Source organism: Miscanthus floridulus, chromosome 9, assembly GCF_019320115.1.
Source record: "Miscanthus floridulus cultivar M001 chromosome 9, ASM1932011v1, whole genome shotgun sequence".
NCBI lineage: Eukaryota > Viridiplantae > Streptophyta > Magnoliopsida > Poales > Poaceae > Miscanthus > Miscanthus floridulus.
Genome location: NC_089588.1, coordinates 114880033 through 114899774, shown reverse-complemented (window position 1 = coordinate 114899774; position 19742 = coordinate 114880033). Strand labels below are relative to the sequence as shown.

At 45.1% G+C, this 19742-nt stretch overlaps 2 protein-coding genes across 2 annotated transcripts; both read left to right on the top strand.

Annotated features, from left to right (window-relative positions):
• Positions 1-7301: 7301 nt before the first annotated feature.
• LOC136480643 (receptor-like cytosolic serine/threonine-protein kinase RBK2) lies at positions 7302-12088 on the top strand. The gene is made up of 5 exons (XM_066478126.1): positions 7302-7782; positions 7923-8335; positions 10816-11031; positions 11161-11319; positions 11894-12088. The coding sequence occupies exons 1-5, from the start codon at positions 7302-7304 to the stop codon at positions 12086-12088; spliced, it is 1464 nt and encodes a 487-aa protein (XP_066334223.1).
• A 598-nt stretch (positions 12089-12686) lies between these two features.
• LOC136480642 (receptor-like cytosolic serine/threonine-protein kinase RBK2) lies at positions 12687-13965 on the top strand. The gene is made up of 3 exons (XM_066478125.1): positions 12687-12908; positions 13038-13196; positions 13771-13965. The coding sequence occupies exons 1-3, from the start codon at positions 12687-12689 to the stop codon at positions 13963-13965; spliced, it is 576 nt and encodes a 191-aa protein (XP_066334222.1).
• Positions 13966-19742: the final 5777 nt, after the last annotated feature.

Here is a 19742-nt window from a genome sequence, read left to right as displayed (position 1 = left end):
GGAAGATTCAAACAACAAGGGTTCCCTTCACAACAAGGGACAAAGAATTCAAATCCAACAGCGGATTTGTTTTTAAAAGATTCAAGTGTTCTGCTGGGACATCCACAATTAGTCGATATAGTGTCCAATATTCTTCAATCACGGCTAGTCTGCTGGTATCTGAATGGCAACTTCTCTTGTAACCTACTTAACATCGCCCTTAAAAACTTTAAGCACATCTAATGAAACTTAAGGGTAGATGGACGCAATAAACATAGCGAAGTAAATAAAATGCATATTCCAACGATCTTATACGGGTACAACATACATGCATCTAGTCTCCCATTCATGACACAGCATTCGCCTTCCCTATGGCTGATGATCTCAACAACTATAGACGAACAATAATGACAAGAGTACAATACCAGAGGACAACGACGAAAAGCACTACTATTATGTTTACAGCATCCCAAGGCAACTAATCTACCTTGGAAGCACGCATCTTCATTCCTGGCCTCGGTGGATTTTTCTACCGCTCTGGCTACGGATTTGCATCTTCTCGAGGCAATGGCTGAGTGAGAGGAACCAAGGGTTCTGCTTCTAACACTTCCAAAGGTGGAGGTGCTGGCGGTTCTGCATCACCGGTTCTCCTTCTTTTAGGTGGGTGGATAGGGATCCCCTCCAAGATCGGGGCATCCTGCCTTTCATCAACCAACGTCCTCCGCTTGGCCCTAGTGAACAGATAGGCTTCACCCAGTTGATGGACATGCTAATCTTCAGCCTCTTTCAAGGCTTTCGACATGGCAGTCTCTTGGCTCACAGTAGCTGCAGCACTAGCATGCACTTTGGCGAGCTACACCTGGAGCATCCGGTTGAAGACCTCGGCTTCCTCCGTCCGCTGGAGGCAGATCCTCAATTCCAAGGCTTGCCGGTCATACTACTCATCCAGAGCAAGCAGGTAGATGGTAAAGTGCACCATGGTTGGACTATCCTCTTGCACATCCCGCCCTTGCAAGGCCTCCATGCGAGCCCTCCATGCCCGTCGATTTCCTGTCCAAAGGTGGAAAGAACCACATAGGGGTACGAGAAATGGACTCTTCATAGATCTGGCAAAGGTACCATAAGGCTTTACAAGCCACAACCTAGTAGGCGTCGACAAAGCGAAACCCGATTGCGATCACATTCTAGGCTTCAGTGAGGTCGGGGAACTCTTCACTCTTCCCGATGTAGACGGTAACCTCACACCGCTTGGTGCCATGCTCCTCATACTCACGGCTCTCATACTCGGAACGATCTTTGACTCTGAGCTTTTGCAAGGTGGCATGCAGGATTTTTGGAAAACCCTCAACGTTCAGGCAGTAAATACTAACCCAGGCTCATGCCATTTTTGGAGGTGGTGGTGAGAAAGGCTGAGCGAAAAGCTGGCTCAAAGGAAAAGCTAAGCGAGCTAAAGTGCGCTGAGTGGTGGTAACAAGGGCTAAGTCAGGCTCTGCTTATAAAGGCGGAGCGTTCAGTGGTCCTGGCGTGCTCCACCAGGGTTCCCACGTGGAATCACTACAAGCGAATCGACCAACTTCCACGTGTTCGAGGCAAGCGACGCGCAATGCCATTACTGACTAGTACGACTGCAGGGTAAGGGTCCGACAAGAGCGTAGAAAAAGGGTACGGGGAGGTGTGGGTCACAACAGGCATGAACCATGGGTGAATGCGGAGCATGAAGCTACAGTGTAGACCTAACTATGGAACAGGAACGAGTCAATCGTGCATAATACGACACGCATGACACCTATGGATGGCGTACCTACCAGCAATACGACACTATAATGCATAAACAGGATATGCATGAATGCACGTCCTATATGTTCTTTCACTGTTGCCAACATATAGGGCAACCATTCTCAGATTTTTGGCACATCGTTCTCTCCCTATAGCTAGTCGATACTATCGGACTATGCTCGAGTCAGTGTACCTGCAAAAAAAATTGATTAAGCCTACCTAAGTCAGCACAGTGCCATCTATCCTGAGTACATAACCATAGTAGTAGGGCTACTTATATAACTTTGCATACAAACGTCCTATTCTTTTTAAAAGAATTTGTTGTCAAATTTTATTTTTGGAAAGGTTTTCAAAGCTTTATTTTCTCATTTATGCTCTGATACCACCTGTGGCAGAACCGCCTAATCTAATACCTCACAGGAGTGCTCGTCTTTCATTAGACACTAAGCACCCAAAGGACAACACTAAATTACTCGGTCCCATCAGGCACACCCCATGGGAGAACCCAAAAATCCACATTTTCCATCAGGATCACAAATGAGAGAATAAAGCTTACATCATTCTTAACTATTTTTGCATCACTTTTAATACAACATCAGAGTATGATATTTATTAGTATAACAATGGAATGTAATCATATTATCAGAGTTATGAACAATTTAATTTAACAGCGGAATATAAACATGTGATCAGAATTACAGCAGAAATAATTATCGAATCATGACATGATGAAGCATTGATATGTAAACTATAACAACATATTATAAAGCTTTCATTTATAAAATATTTAGTGAGAGTTACAAATAAAAACTATGATCGCAACGTAAAAGAAATTCTCTCTGAGCCCACTAGGAGGAATCCGCACACAAGAGTCAGCTCTAGCATCCGTCTGTCACCTGCAACAGGGGAAATAAAACCCTGAGTACTCAATTGTACTCAGCAAGACTTATCCGACAGGAGGAAAGAAAAGACTCCAAGGATATGCAAGGCTATATGGCTTGTGGGTTTATTGTATTTGCAGGGAGCATTACTAAACGTGCGTCCTTATATTTGAGTTTTATTAATAGCCACATTGGTTCATTAACTTACCATTCTATGTAAGCACCTGTGCCACTTTCAAGCAGGTGGTAAGCAATCAGATTTCCTTTCTCCATCTTCCATCTTTTATCTTTCCATTCTTACTACGATGCTAAACCGTAGACAAGCCGTATCGAATTTCCCGACGATTTGTGAATCAATGCCCCATCTGGGTACCCTGAAAACACATGCCCTGCTTGTACCCAAGGCACAAGTAGGACCAACCCATCACCCTCCTGTCCTAGGTGTCTAGGTCCCCGTCCAAACTGGGACTCCAAGCCTCCGTCCCTGAGTCCCGGACTCAATGCGGTGCAAGGACCTCCTAACCCAAAAACCACCAAGACAGTCAGGCCAGAAAGAGCCGGATCCACGACAAGAGAGCAACAAGTCTTTCAGGCGCCCATACCCAAGTATATGCTCGGGATAATAAGTCTGTGACTTGCCTAGAGCCTTATGCAACGGTCGGTCCTTAACCGACACAGACAGAGAAAGCAGTGTAACCAAGCCATGCCCCACGTCCGTGGTGACACAACCTCTTACACCCACCAATACTCAAACCATATCCCTGCGCGGTCACCATTTTTCCTTTCCACCATTTATATTTTTCAAGTGATAATAATACTATAATATATTTCCTATCTCTCGCGAGTGACAGGCAATCACTCGACTTCTACCGGAGTCCTGTAGCATTGCATGCTACACGATCCTGTCATAATAGTAAGACTCATAGGATAAAGATATATATATGCAAGTGGGTTTCATTCAACTCCTTAAAACTTAGTGCACAAATATAATTTAAACTACAGAAAAGTAGGAGTTATGTACCGGGGCTTGCCTGGGTAAGATATATATTAAAAAGTTAGTATCTGCATCTTCAGATCATCCACCATCAACTGAATAGAAAGCCTATTTCATCATCTCTCGGAGAGAATCCCATTACACCATCTTCGGATTCCCAATCATCCTCCAATTGATCCGTTGATCCATCATCGTACCTATATGATATGCAATGCAATACAATGCAAAGACATAATTAATCGACTGCAACCGTGACTCATAAAATATGATTTGCGCCACTCAAGCTAACGAGCTAGTTCTGATGATGACCGTACTTAGCTACGTATCCATGTTATCGAACAAGATGTTATTTCCCAACAATTATTTTAGTTATACAAACCCAAGTTGTTTCTTTATTTCATTCTATCGATTTAATCATTATTCGAAATAGGGTATATTATCTATCTAGCAAACTAATTATTCTGGTGCTATAAAAATTATAGTGAGCATCTAATAATATTAGCAATTTACTGTAAAATTTTTAGAGTCAATACCATCACCGATTTATTACGGAAATACATACAAGTTCTCATTTTAACAATATTAAGCTTGTTAAAATAATTAGAGAAATTCTAAAAACATATCGAACCTATGCGAACAAAATACACTATTAGATAGATCATGATTTTAGGAACTCAACAAAACTGGTTTTACAATTTTTGGATTCCTATACCATTTTATATTGATTTGACAATTTAAACTAGAAACCTATTTTAGAAAAGCATTTCGGAAATCGAAAAGGCCGGCGGCCACTAATTGGCCCAGCAGAAAACTGCGCACATGCGGCCCAGGCGTGGCGGCACAGGCCGGCCCAAGCGCGGGGGAGCATGCCGGCCCACGCGTGGCGCAAGCGGCCTAGTCGCGTCGGCGCAAAGGTCGGCCCAGCGCGGCAAGCAGCTAGGGCGCGGACGGCCCAGCAAACTGGCCCATGCGCGGCCTGCCCATTCGGCCTGGTGGTTATACAAAAACGACCCTGCGGTTCGATCTATTTCATATTCTACTGTTCATGTGAGTCACGGCTCCACGGCGCACCGGGGGAACAGGAGGAGCCACGGCAGAGCCCGGGCGCGCTGCGCATGCAGAGGCAGCGAGGCCGTGGTGGCTGGCGAGGAGGCTCGGCGCGCGGAGCTGAGACAGCGGGGCAGCGCAGTGGGACCGTAGCTCCAGCGTAGGACCGCAGGGTCACGCACGCGGGCGCGCGAGGGAAATCAAGCGGCGACGATGGGAGCTGTGGCGTAGGAGCTGGGGAGCACCGGTGGCGTGCGGCAGCAGCGCGGGCTCGGGCACACGGAAGGCAGCGCGCGGGCAATACGGCCACATCATGACAAAATACATGTATTTTAGTTGAAAAAGTGATTAAAAATACCAAATGTCATATATAACAAAGTGCCAACGTTTCAAGGGTCGTTTTAGCGAAGTCGATGTTTGGAGTCCTATAATAGCGAAGCGCATTGTTTCGCGTTCTATAATTGCAATTTTCTCTGTCAAATCATGGACTAATTAGACTTAAAAGATTCGTCTCGCAAATTAGTTATAAACTGTGTAATTAGTTTTATAATTAATCTATATATAATACTTCATGTATATGTCTAAATATCCAATGAGACAAGAACCAGAGGATTCAAACACCCGCTTACTCGAGAACTTAAAGAGCCGAACAGGGAACATGGTCAGGCAGCCCATCACGAGTTGACGACGTACAGGATCGTGCTTTCCAGACGCTAAAGCCCGCTATAGCGACAGCTATATTCGGATATTTTAAACATTGTGCAGCACCCAAGGTCCAGTTTGCACCTCTCCTAGCTGAGTAACCTAGGCCTGGACATGCCCCTGCTCAGGCGATAGTGGAGGCGATCGAGTCTGCTACCCAGTAAGAGCAAGTTTAATAATATAGCTAACATAGGTTGTAAGATTGTTTGTAGCCTTTTCTCATTCTATTGATAAAGTAGTTAGCTCTTTCCTATACATGGCACATTTATCTCTCGGAGAGTTTTTTTTGTTCCTGTGCTTCTCTCATCTTCTCTCCTCCACCTCAATATTTAGCTAAATTATAGCCTGTTATTATACTTGCTCTAAGCAGGGCACCAAGGGCTATTCGTGGTTACAACCTTCATCGGGGGAGCATCTGCACGGTAGCCGAAGCTGTCTTGACCATCCGAAGTGGTACACGGAATCGATACCTGCTACCTAGCAAAGCTAATAATACAGCCGGCCGCTAGCTGTAATGTTTCTTTGCAGCTTTCTCTTAGCCCACCCATATAGTTAGCTCTTCATTATTAATACATGGCACATTTGACTCTCTTATATAGTTTCTTGGTTTTTTTGCCTAAACTGGCTTTAAGTTTACAGCTCGCTTCTCCTCTCTCTCCTCTCCCCCCCCCCCCCTCCATCGCCTCAGCATTTAGCCAGATTACAACCTGCTATTATACTTGCTCTTATTAGTGAGGTTATTAGGTAACCAAACTATTTGTTGAACACTATTTGCATCCTCAATTTTTAACAGTTAGCAATGCATAGCTTGGAAGACCAGTTAAGAGCATATTAGGTGGTGTTTGGATCACTAGTCTAAGGACTAAAGTTTAGCCCCTAAAGTCCTACTGGGCAGTTTAGATCTATGGGGTAAACTTTAGTCCTATAATCTACAATAACTGATTTGCCCTCATTTAATTATCCATGCATAACCATGTATGCGAGCGGCAAGGGGTATGGGCATCCAGCCCCCGCCCCGAGGGAGTTTAGCCCAGTTTAGGGTCTCTTTGGGAGCAAAAGATTTTAGCCCAATTTTTAACCATTTGCTTACTTTTAGCCCCCCTGTTTGGATCCCCATGGCAAAAAAAAGGCTAAAAGTGAACTGCTAAAGTTTTGCCATGGGATCCAAACAGGACTTAGTTAGGATGTTTAGAACTTTGGATCAACTGGTACTAATTTTAGCCGCTAATTAACCATTAGCACCATTGATATCCCAATTATCCAAATATGCTCTTATGATGAAGATCAGCTTCACAATCTTGAGTGTATGGTAAAGGTAGTCAGGCCAAAGAAAAGTGTGAGAGACTGACATGGCAGGATCCAAATCCAGGCCAAGCATGTGTGTTAAACTCATGTTTAGCGCCTCTTTTACTTTTACAGCCCAAGGTAAAACCTTAATTTGGCCATCTCGTGGCACCCTTGCCCAAGTCCAGCTAGCCTTCTCAAGTTTGAGTCCAACAAGAGGCCAAACGCAGAAACCGCGCCAAAAACGCCTCCCTTGCTTTGTTTGCTGGCTAGGCTAGGCTGGATCTTCCATGCATGCACACAAGACTCTCTAATCCCCCAAGAGCCTGAAAGAGAAACAAAAATAAGAAAAAAAAGTCATTGCATCTCTTTGAGAACTCAGAGAGCAGAATTCATTTCCAGATTGCGACTCATGTGCGCACCTCTGCAGATTAAACAGAAAGAATGGTGGAGATGGAGTTGCACATTGGTTCCTGATGATCTCCTGCAACTTTTATGAACAGGTAAAGATTTCTTTTGGCTTCATTTCCAAACCTTTTGGAACGCAGAATTCTCGCGGTGTAATTTGTCGAAATTATGCATGCGCAGCGAATTTCGGAACGCACCTTCGTCTTGTTTTAAACTCACGAGGAGAGGCGATGATGTCGAACGCCGGCGGCGCGCCGGCGCGGCAGAACAGCGAAGAGTCAGTCTCCCCGAGGTGCGTCCTCGACGACGGCTACACGACGGCCTGCAGCAACGCCGGCACCTGCACCACCACCGACACCATGGGCAGCAGCAGCAGCACGCCAGCAACGACGAGCACGTTGTTTCCGGCTATCACGGCGGCGACGTACACCGACCCGTCCGCGCTGCTGAAGGCAACAACGGCGGCCGGGCGGCGCGACGGGCCGGTGGCGCCGCCGTGGAAGGCCGTGGCCGAGGCGTGGCGCTCCAGGGCGAAGCGCCAGCTCTCCGGCCGCATCCCGTCGCTGGGTCCCACGATGTCGTCGACCCTCCGGCGCCTAAGCATCCGCCGGCCGGACAACGTCGAGGTGCACGAGTTCTGCGTCCTCAAGCCGACCCTCCGCACCTTCTCCCTCGCCGAGCTTAAGAAGGCCACCCGCAACTTCAGCAAAGGTACGCTGACCACCGACCACCGCCTCCATGAACGGTCCCCAGTCACCAGCTTGCTCACGGTCGAGCTTCGCCTCCATGGATGGACACGACACATCCATGGTGATCGATGCCTCTCTTCTACGTCGTCTGGGTGCATGCAGAGAACATGGTGGGCAGGGGAGGGTTCGCCAAGGTGTACCGGGGCAGCCTCCCGGGCGGCGAGCTTGTGGCGGTGAAGAAGCTGACGGCGGCGCAGGGGGCAGACCGGATGGAGGGCTTCCTGTCGGAGCTGGGCCACGTGGTGAACGTAAGCCACCCCAACATCGCTAGGCTCGTGGGCGTGGGCGTCGACGGCGGCGAGCACCTCGTGTTCCCCTTCTCCCGCCTCGGCTGCCTCTCCGGGATGCTCCACGGCAACGGCGGCGCGGAGCCCATGCCGTGGGAGGCGAGGTACAGGGTGGCGGTGGGCACGGCGCGCGGGCTGGAGTACTTGCACGAGAGGTGCGCAAGGAGGATCGTGCACAGGGACATCAAGCCCGCCAACATCCTCCTCATGGACAACTATGAACCCCTGGTATGTAGGTGTATGTTGCTTCACAGTTTATTTGGACACTGGCCTGCATGGTTTCAAATAGTTTCTCTAACAACTATACGTCACTTTTCGTTAGGTTTCAACTGGGTCAAACTTCTCTATTTTTTATCATATGTTTATAGAAAAATATAATGCATCAAGATCTTGAGCATCAAAATAACCTCTCTCTCTCTCTCTGGCTTTGATAGTGCAATGTCTCAAACTTACAGATGTCGTTATATCTTTCCTAACAACTTTGGCAAAGTTCGACAAATTTTATTTAAAACAAAGGTAAAATGAATAGCTTGGAATGGAGGGAGTAGTAAAATCATTCAAATGGCTTCCTCTGTTGGATGAAAATTGTGTGCTCCGTTGATAATAAGTTAAAAGAGCAGCGATGACCTTGATTATCTTCCCTGACTTTTACTACCAAAGCCCAAAATCGAACGGTACAGTGACAAGGGATTTACAACCAGTGGTGAAAATGCAGTGCCGGTGATTTTGAGGCCCGTCTGGCGAACTCATCGTGACGGCCCCTCTAGAGCATGTATAAAATCTTATAATATATAGGTTAACATGTCTGATAATTATCGAGGAACAATATAGATTAAAAAAGTAATATATTTGTATATGTCTGATAATTATTGAGGAACAATGTAGATTAAAAAAAGCAATATATTCGTTTTCTTTTCTCAGCCCCTAACAAATATTTCTTAGGTAACATTCTAAAATTCTAACACCTAAATTAAAAGAAAAATATGACTCTATGAATACAAAGTACTAGAAGTCTAGAATATTATACAAATAATTAATTTGTATTAAAAATGAAAAGAAAAAAAACTTGGGCCTAAACAACTGATCGACGATCGTAATTCGCAAGAAGCCAAGAATCAAGATGTCATCGTGGAGCCCTACCTGGTCGGCGCCATCGTGCGCCGTGTCTGTGTCTCCAGCAGTCCAGCTCTTCGCGGCGGCATGGCTCGCTAGCTTCACGTGTGTGCGTCGGCATGTTGCGAACTCACGATCAGAGTATGCTATGTGCAGCACGGCTCCTCGCCTCCTCTATGCCCTAGGGCCGTGGGGAAGGAAAACTATGAAAGAAATGCCGATGTTGTCTTCTTAGGCCGCCTAGTTTTGTGTCTCTCTTGTCATTAGTTTACTAATGTCTAATGAATTATACACTAGTAGAAAAATGGGCTGTAGTCCCAGTTGGGAACTGGCTTTAATCCCGGTTTTCCAACCGGGACTACGAATCCGGGACTAAAGGTCTTGGCCTTTAGTCCCGAGTCACATAACCGGGACTAAAGGTCCATCCTCAGGAGAAAAATAAACGAAATTATAGGGAGACCTCTCTTGCGATGTGTGAGATTCGAACCCAGGACCTCTTTTCTCGCGCATAAACTCCTTACCAATTCAGTTGTACACCACATGTGACAGGGTCCTGGACACTCTCCTTTTGAATTGACCTGTGGGGTACCTTTAGTCCCGGGTGGGAGACCTTTAATCCAGGTTGGTGACACCAACCGGGACTAAAAGGTCACCCTTTAGTCCCGGTTGGTATTACCAACCGGGACTAAAGGCACCAACCGGGACTAAAAGGTCACCCTTTAGTCCGGGTTGATAACACTAACCGGGACTAAAGGTGGCCTGCTGCGAAAGTGTGCCAGGACAGGGGCCTTTAGTCCCTGTTGGTAGCTCCAACCGGGACTAATTCTTCCTTTACTCCCGGACGCAAAAAAATACCCAAGACTAAAGCTCAAAATCGAAGCGGATGAAAGGTTATTTCTCTACTAGTGATAGGGCCTGGAGGTTTGTGTACCTAGGTTTGGGCCTTCCCCGTCTGTGCCCTCTGCCGTCGCACCCCATGCCCTCCCCCTAGGGCCGGCACTGTGAAAATGTGTGTGGCTTGATCCCGGGACACAAGGTATAGATGCATGGTCCATGGTTGCTTGCTGGTAGCTAGAGATGACGTCGAACTAATGTTAAGGGCCGGGCAAGGACGTGCGAGTGTGACGTATGTGTACGTATCTACATGGTGGCCGAACAGATGGAGTCCTCTTCCTGTCGACATGCTTGCTAAGGGGTGAGAGCGATGAACACGCAGCTTGGTATATCACAATTGCTAGGTACCACTACTACCACATGGTTCTTCCTTTATAGTGGTAGTACTGTGTTAGTTAACAATCATTGGACTGGACCAATCACTATTGCTTGCATTGGCGTAGAGAGCAATGCAATGCAAGATAGGTTGCTCACGTGTTCTAGATGCACGCACATGCACTGCACGACGGCACACACGTAGGTAGTAGAAGACGGCAAGCTGGTTTGGTTTGCAATGGTCCCTTACATAAGACGAGTAAAGACTATCCACGCGTGCATGCATGCATGCAATGCAACCTCAGTCAATTATGAACATGAACAGCCATTGATGTGGCTGTCGTCGTCGCCTCTCTGATGCATGCATGGGTGGTCGATCCATGCAGATCTGCGACTTCGGGCTGGCGAGGTGGCTGCCGGCGAAGCTGACACACCTGCAGGTGACGGTGTTCGAGGGCACCTTCGGGTACGTGCCGCCCGAGTACACGACGCACGGCGTGTTCAGCGAGAAGACGGACGTGTTCGCGCTCGGCGTCGTGCTGCTCGAGCTCCTCACCGGCCGCCGCGCCATCGACGCCGCCAAGCTCAGCCTCGTCGCATGGGTATGTTGCATATGTCGATCACGTACTCACGCACGAGATCGATGGATATCTCTTCTTGCCTTCATCCTCGTTCTGATGCATATATAATCTCGTACTCGTACGCGTGCCAATGCCATGCATGATGCGCAGGCGAAGCAGTACCTCGACGTGGAGGACGGCGACGAGACCCTGAAGATGGCCGACCCTGCGCTGGGCGGGCGGTACGACGCCGAGCAGCTCCGGAACATGGCGTGGGCGGCCAAACTCTGCGTCCACACCTCCCCACACCACCGCCCACAGATGAGCGAGGTACTACACGACACCCCTTGCGCTGAAAAGTCATTCTCTCTCCACTCGGTGTTTGAGTTGCGTAGTCAACCGTTCTAATGTAGTTCTGGTGTAGACTGTTGTAAAAAAAAATGTCTCGGTGTAGACGGCTTTTAATTTTGTGGGTTGATGAGTTTTAATATTTAGAAAACGACACCAATTGATTAATCAAATGTTGCAACAGAAATATTGATGAAATTATGTTTTAAAGTCCGCGTTGGTGCCTAGAACATTTCACTTAGGGGGTATTTGGATCAGGGAGCTAATAGTTAACCCATGTTTTTTATACCAAACGTGGATTAATTTCAGCTGATAAGAGGTAACGAGGGCTAATTAATGGGTGGTTTGAATCAATTAGCCCTTATTAGCCTATAATTAGCTCATGTTTAATCCATTTTCACAAGGTGGACTAATTTTTAGCATTGGGATCTAAACAAGCCCTTAATCGTTATTGGAGTGTAAGATGTTTCTCATACCACCATCCAATGGAAATGGAAAGCAGGGTATTTCTTTATTAATTATCTTCAACATGTTAGAGTATTTTTGTTTGCAACAGGTGGTGCAGATACTGGTAGGAGAGGGGGCGCATCCACGTGGCGGTGGGAGGCACGGTGGGGCCCACCAGCCCGATGAGCTGCAGGAAATGAACGGCTACGATGCAGCAGCGGGAAGGGCCTGGAGGTTTGTGTACCTAGGTTTGGGCCTTCCCCGTCTGTGCCCTCTGCCGTCGCACCCCATGCCCTCCCCCTAGGGCCGGCACTGTGAAAATGTGTGTGGCTTGATCCCGGGACACAAGGTATAGATGCATGGTCCATGGTTGCTTGCTGGTAGCTAGAGATGACGTCGAACTAATGTTAAGGGCCGGGCAAGGACGTGCGAGTGTGACGTATGTGTACGTATCTACATGGTGGCCGAACAGATGGAGTCCTCTTCCTGTCGACATGCTTGCTAAGGGGTGAGAGCGATGAACACGCAGCTTGGTATATCACAATTGCTAGGTACCACTACTACCACATGGTTCTTCCTTTATAGTGGTAGTACTGTGTTAGTTAACAATCATTGGACTGGACCAATCACTATTGCTTGCATTGGCGTAGAGAGCAATGCAATGCAAGATAGGTTGCTCACGTGTTCTAGATGCACGCACATGCACTGCACGACGGCACACACGTAGGTAGTAGAAGACGGCAAGCTGGTTTGGTTTGCAATGGTCCCTTACATAAGACGAGTAAAGACTATCCACGCGTGCATGCATGCATGCAATGCAACCTCAGTCAATTATGAACATGAACAGCCATTGATGTGGCTGTCGTCGTCGCCTCTCTGATGCATGCATGGGTGGTCGATCCATGCAGATCTGCGACTTCGGGCTGGCGAGGTGGCTGCCGGCGAAGCTGACACACCTGCAGGTGACGGTGTTCGAGGGCACCTTCGGGTACGTGCCGCCCGAGTACACGACGCACGGCGTGTTCAGCGAGAAGACGGACGTGTTCGCGCTCGGCGTCGTGCTGCTCGAGCTCCTCACCGGCCGCCGCGCCATCGACGCCGCCAAGCTCAGCCTCGTCGCATGGGTATGTTGCATATGTCGATCACGTACTCACGCACGAGATCGATGGATATCTCTTCTTGCCTTCATCCTCGTTCTGATGCATATATAATCTCGTACTCGTACGCGTGCCAATGCCATGCATGATGCGCAGGCGAAGCAGTACCTCGACGTGGAGGACGGCGACGAGACCCTGAAGATGGCCGACCCTGCGCTGGGCGGGCGGTACGACGCCGAGCAGCTCCGGAACATGGCGTGGGCGGCCAAACTCTGCGTCCACACCTCCCCACACCACCGCCCACAGATGAGCGAGGTACTACACGACACCCCTTGCGCTGAAAAGTCATTCTCTCTCCACTCGGTGTTTGAGTTGCGTAGTCAACCGTTCTAATGTAGTTCTGGTGTAGACTGTTGTAAAAAAAAATGTCTCGGTGTAGACGGCTTTTAATTTTGTGGGTTGATGAGTTTTAATATTTAGAAAACGACACCAATTGATTAATCAAATGTTGCAACAGAAATATTGATGAAATTATGTTTTAAAGTCCGCGTTGGTGCCTAGAACATTTCACTTAGGGGGTATTTGGATCAGGGAGCTAATAGTTAACCCATGTTTTTTATACCAAACGTGGATTAATTTCAGCTGATAAGAGGTAACGAGGGCTAATTAATGGGTGGTTTGAATCAATTAGCCCTTATTAGCCTATAATTAGCTCATGTTTAATCCATTTTCACAAGGTGGACTAATTTTTAGCATTGGGATCTAAACAAGCCCTTAATCGTTATTGGAGTGTAAGATGTTTCTCATACCACCATCCAATGGAAATGGAAAGCAGGGTATTTCTTTATTAATTATCTTCAACATGTTAGAGTATTTTTGTTTGCAACAGGTGGTGCAGATACTGGTAGGAGAGGGGGCGCATCCACGTGGCGGTGGGAGGCACGGTGGGGCCCACCAGCCCGATGAGCTGCAGGAAATGAACGGCTACGATGCAGCAGCGGGATACGTGGATGATCTGAGTCGCCATAAGGCGCTCGCCTTCGCAGTCGACTTGGACTCACCACGAACATACACCCGTTCTTGAAGTACGTACTAGGCACCTGGCACATTTTTTTTGTCGTGCTTCTAATGTATATTTTGTACAAACATAATTGTTAGATTGCGCATTGTGTATGGTGAAGAGTGAGGAAACTGAACATTTTACGCACAAGTTTAAATTGGTTCTTACAGATAGGACACGTACCACTGTAAAGCACGGGCGGCGGGCGCTGGCGTGAGGAGGGCATTGAACATTCAACTGCACATGCATGCCCTGAACTGTATCGTTCCCTTATTCAATGCCTTCATCACTTGATGATCTTAAAGCTGGCAACATTATTAACCGCGGTTGTGCCTTCATGACAATCATTGTACAAGGAGTGATGAAGCTTCTCGTGCCAGAGCAGTAGAACCACAAAACACAACAGTTAAATCATGTACTGGCTTAATTATTATGGCCAAGAATGATAAGATTACTTCACCTGGATCCCATCTTAATTCTTACTGCATTAAACCAAAAGTCTTGTTTTGCCACCCACCATGATGTGAGTGTGACTGCGCCTATGAAAACTTTGTCTGTGACAATTGATAGAGGCTTCATTCCTTGTGCAACATGTATTATTAAGGGCAGTTCCAATGCTAGAAATTATAAGTAGTTTCTATACCTATAATTTCCATAGGCACAACATATAAAAACCATGGTTCTAATGGATAGTTTGTACAGAATAATTTTTTATCCAATCACATACATTCTTTCTCCATTATCGACCAATCACATCCATTCATGTCTTGGTTCTCGTGTAGACATGGTTTTTGGGTTGTTTGAAGTAAAAAAAATAAACTTTGTTGCACGTGTTGGGTTTGGATACATAACTGTTATACTAATGGATTTGTATCCAAAAGTAGTTTTAAAGTAAAATATTTTTACCCTCTGTTACAAGATATTGTAACAAAAATAACTGCCCAAAGTTGTAGTTCGTAAACCATTTGTCAATTAGCGAAACAACAACTATTTGTGGCTCGAGGGGGCAATATATTGTTTTTACACAATCACAAACAAAACAGTGAAACGATATTGTACGTAGGAATAGGTCACTACATCTTTTTTTTTTTGGAAAAATATGTTACTACATCTGAATCACAGCTTACTAACTGAACATCAGTTTTGTTTGCAACCACAAACCTTCATGGACGCAGAGCATTGAAACAATGAAAATTTCCTCGCAAAATCATATGTACAAACAGAACACGCAGTAGCAATTTTCAACAATTAGTATTACAAAATTAAACTTAAAAAAATCTGCATTTTAGGCACTTTCGTTTTTATTAGGGGAAAAACAAGCCAACTGCTCCGGTTCCAAAAAAAAAGGCAAGAGAGAAGAAAACAAGACAAGAGCTCAGTTTTGTTCAACTAAGGGGATACTATATGTTTAGAATTTACATACAAATTAGCTAATGAGGCACCAGAGAACACCACACAGGATACAAATCCTGGATTCTATGGCGCTAGATATTGTTCGTTGGTTTTTCACTTGATTTGAAGCTGGCAAACATTGGGCACGGGCGTTGTGCTGTTTAAGACTTACATACACACTTCAGCCTATTCGTTTCGGCTGAAACGATAGTGGATTATAAGCCAGAAGTACTGCTGGTTGGTTTGGTGTGAGAGAAAAATACTGTTTTGGCTTATAATCTACGATTGTTTACGACCAAGCGAACAATATCTTGACCCATAGTATCCCAAACACAACAATCAAATCCATGCCCTACCAGATTAATTATTGCAAACAATACGTATGTTTACAGCACCTCAGTCTCCACATCAGCACATTAAACCAACAGCAGTAATATTTATTTGGTACCCACCATCGTGTATATATATTTTTCTCGTCGTATAGTGCTAAGGCCTGGTTTAGATGCCATCCAAATTCCAAGTTTTTTCACTCTCTCCATCACATTAATTTTTAGCCGCTTACATGGAGTATTAAATATAGGTAAAAAAAATAACTAATTACACAGTTTAGTTAAAAATCACGAGAGGAATCTTTTGAGCCTAGTTGGTCTACGATTGGACAATATTTGCTAAATAAGACGAAAGTGGTACTATTCATCAGGTTCAAAAAAAATTTGCAAAGTGAACGAGGCCTAAGTCAAACACTTAGTAGCATCAAAGTAACCACCAAAGTGTCGATGGTGTTTCACTTTTCACCTCACAAAACACCTAGCATTCTCACGAGGTCTGCGCTTGTGGTAGGTGGCCGGGTGCAGCCGGATTACTCCAATGGAAGATGAGCAGGAAGCAGAGTAGTGGTAAGTGTAGCTGAGACGGCAGTAGTAATGGCATGAATGCGCAGATTTGGTTCGGTTGTGTTTGGTTGGCGCCACTGCACACACATTCAATTCAATGGCCATGGCCAGCCAGCGCGGCTCCATCGCCCTCGTCTCCTGCTTCCGCTTCCTTCCGCTCCCTGCTTGTATGCAGTGTGCGTGCGTGTGCGTGTGCTCACGGCCAAGCCACAGCCACAGAGCTAGGGAAGGATTCAGTTTCAGAGAACCACCAGAGCCGGTAGCAAACAAAGGAAAAAGTCTACTTAACCCTCACCTTTCATACTTGGTCCACTTCACCCTCAACTATAAAATCGTCTGTTTTACCCCCTAAACTTTCTAAAACCGTCTCTTTTACTCTCTGAGCGATTTTCAGCAGCGGATTTGCTACAGCAACAGCGGGCTTGCTACAGTAACGATGTGTTGCTACAGTAATGGTGTGTTTGGATTTCCTTTTTTATTTATTTTCGGTGAATTTTTTAAAAATCATAGTAAATCATAGAAAAATCATAAAATGAAAAATCTAATTTTGTTGGACTCCACGTGAGTAGATCTACATAGTGAATATATAATACGTTATGCTTTAGTACAAAATTTTTACTATAGCCTTAGATTAATTGGAAAATCAAATTTTGTTTGTAATTAATTGGAATAATTTATAGCTGCAGCTTCTATGGTCCAATTGTGGTGAAATTTTTATGGTACGCTAATTATTGTATGCTTGAACTATAATAAAAATTTTGTACTCATTGGACTATGTATAACTTAGTTATAGATAAATTCTAATTAATTACAGACAAAATTGAATTTTCCAACTAATCTAAAGCTACAAAAAACATTGTACTAAAGCATACCATATTATATATTCACTGTGTAGATCTACTCATGTGGAGTCCAATAAAATTAGATTTTTTATTTTATGATTTTTCTATGATTTTCAAAAATTCACCGAAAATAAATAAAAAAAGAAAAATTTGAACCCACCACACTGTAGCAAACTGCAGTTACTGTAGCAAATCGCCGCTGAAAACCGCCCAGAGGGTAAAATAGACGGTTTTAGAAAGTTCAGGGGGTAAAACAGACGGTTTCATAGTTGGGGGTGAAGTAGACCAAGTATGAAAGGGAGGGTTAAGTAGACTTTTTCCAGCAAACAAAGTTGTAGATGTTGAGCTGCAAAAACGGCTAGCGCTGATGCTGTTTTGGTGTGAGAGAAAAACATTATTATTTCACTGAAATGGTACGGCTGATAAGTTCATGCGAACGGGGCCATAGAGGCTGATAGATCTGGCACTAGTGGCCCTCATTCCCTACCCTACATGGCCAAATGCAGGAATATAAACAAGTGTATGTACCTGCAATATGTAACACGTAGGGAACAGAAGCTAATGCAGGTCTTATAGATGGAGGAAGACTAGACTACTACTATTAGTAGCCAATATTTGCACTTTTACTCCCTCTGTCCTTTGAATAAATAAATTGCTAGAGTTAACCGAATTTCTAGTAAAAACCGTTAAGATTTATGAGATCAAATCAATATTATTAGATTTATCATAGAATATATTTTTATAAGGTGCTCATTTTATGTCATAGATGTTGTTACTATTTTCTATAAAATTAGCAAACCCACCCGTTCCATCATCATCCCAATGAAACGACGGCCGCGATGCATGAGACTGTTGTCCAGACGAGAGAATTGGTTAGTGGTTCGGCTGCTCGAGCTACCATGTTAGATTGATGACGGTAGAGCTTCAAAAGTCATAGCTGAGAAGACATAATATATGGTCTGTATATTCCTTCTGTTTTTTTACATGTCATATTAGTCTGTTTTTTTTAACTATCATTTTTATAAAAAAAATTGTGTATGTTAACAATATAAGATTTATTTTTTTAGATTCACTATGAGAAATATCTTCACAATATATAGTTCACATGTTAAAAAAAATAGTTAAAATTAGGAATATTTAACTTAAAACAAACCTAATACGACAATGTACTCTCATGTGCAAAAAAGAATGGAAATCTGGAGAAGTCAAATAATCCTAAATTATAGAAAATAATATTAATATTGTATCTTAAAATAAATTATCAAAATATTTCCTTCAAAAAAAATTATCAAAATATATTCCATGATAAAATTATTAAACTCCAGAAGTGGGGAGGCTTTCCTACACCTTTCACTCTTTTCTTTTCTTTCCTTTTCTTTTCTTCAGGACCAATGGATTACTCCGTAGTATAGTACTCCTGTATACTCTGGAGAAGTTTCTTGTGGGCTCAGACCAGCTCCAGTGTGTATATCAAGGATTTGTTTGGTAGAGCTTTAAGAACAGCTTCTAGGATAAAACCAAAGAAGCTCTCTTAAATAGTTTTTTTTTTGTAAGAAGTGATTCTATGTTGATTTTGTGAATTGATGAAATGAACTAGGAAGCTAAAATCTGAAAAAGTAGCTTCTCAAAATTCATTAAACGCATAGAGTTACTGTATGCATGGATTTTATCCTATAGAATCGTAGAGAAGCTTTTTCAGCCGGAGAATCACTTTTCTCAATAAATTTAGCTTCCACGGAGTCTTATTTAGGCACCAAACCAAAAATAGAATTGTAGAGGAGCTCTACCAAACAAACCCTACAAATGCATAACCTTAGAATCTATAAGCACATGTAGCTTATTTAGGCACCGATGTAAAGAATAAACAAAAAAATCCTTTTGACCTAGCCATGGGAAGCGGATGAAGAAAGTTATTGGTGATAATACATTTGATTGCTCAATAAGGTTATACTAACGACATGATAAGAAATTATAGATTAGAGCAAATTCTACCTGTATGGGACTTGATGACCTGGCTTCCTTTGCTCCTTGTAGATTAGAATAAAACGCTAAACTTGCTCTCATAGCGGCCATGATGACATCCCCGTAGCCCCGGAAAGGTGCATTGCATGCAACGCACAACGCGCGAGACGACGGGACATTTGGATAAAGATGGCGGTCATGCCCTACTCCTAGCTCGCTACACCAACTTTTTGTCCCCTGCCTCCTGACGACTGGAATTGCTCCTACGAGTCGCCCATGGTTAGGGCAAAACAGAGCAGAACATGACAGGGGCAAGACGAAGATGCTGCTGCCTCCTGCCTGAAAGGTGAAAGCATGCCAAACACAATCCAAACCCCCGTCCCATCTTTTTGCATGCATGCTCGGCTCCCCAGGCGTGACGCATGGAGATTCGTGCTCGCGACCACAGTCACGGCCCCCACATGACAGCGACGGCGAGGCGCACGAGCTGTGACCGTCCTTGGCCAGCTGGCTCCTGCGGCTTGCCATCTGTTTCTGCGGCGCGCTGCCCTGCAACTGCAACTGCAACTGGGTAAAAGCGCCACCGCCGGCCCACTGCACTCCCTCCGAGTCCTCCACCCCGCACGGCTTCCGGTGCACGGGCTCGCCCAGTGATGCCTGACGCTGCCATGTGGGACCCGAGGTAGCCGGGAGCCGGACGTCTGTGTGAGAC

Coding starts and splice junctions, on each gene's coding strand:
- LOC136480643 (XM_066478126.1), top strand. CDS start 7,302: ATGATGTCGAACGCCGGCGGCGCGCCGGCGCGGCAGAACAGCGAAGAG. Junction 8,336..10,815: donor TGGACAACTATGAACCCCTG/GTATGTAGGTGT, acceptor CGATCCATGCAG/ATCTGCGACTTCGGGCTGGC. Junction 11,032..11,160: donor AGCTCAGCCTCGTCGCATGG/GTATGTTGCATA, acceptor CATGATGCGCAG/GCGAAGCAGTACCTCGACGT.
- LOC136480642 (XM_066478125.1), top strand. CDS start 12,687: ATGCAGATCTGCGACTTCGGGCTGGCGAGGTGGCTGCCGGCGAAGCTG. Junction 12,909..13,037: donor AGCTCAGCCTCGTCGCATGG/GTATGTTGCATA, acceptor CATGATGCGCAG/GCGAAGCAGTACCTCGACGT. Junction 13,197..13,770: donor ACCGCCCACAGATGAGCGAG/GTACTACACGAC, acceptor TGTTTGCAACAG/GTGGTGCAGATACTGGTAGG.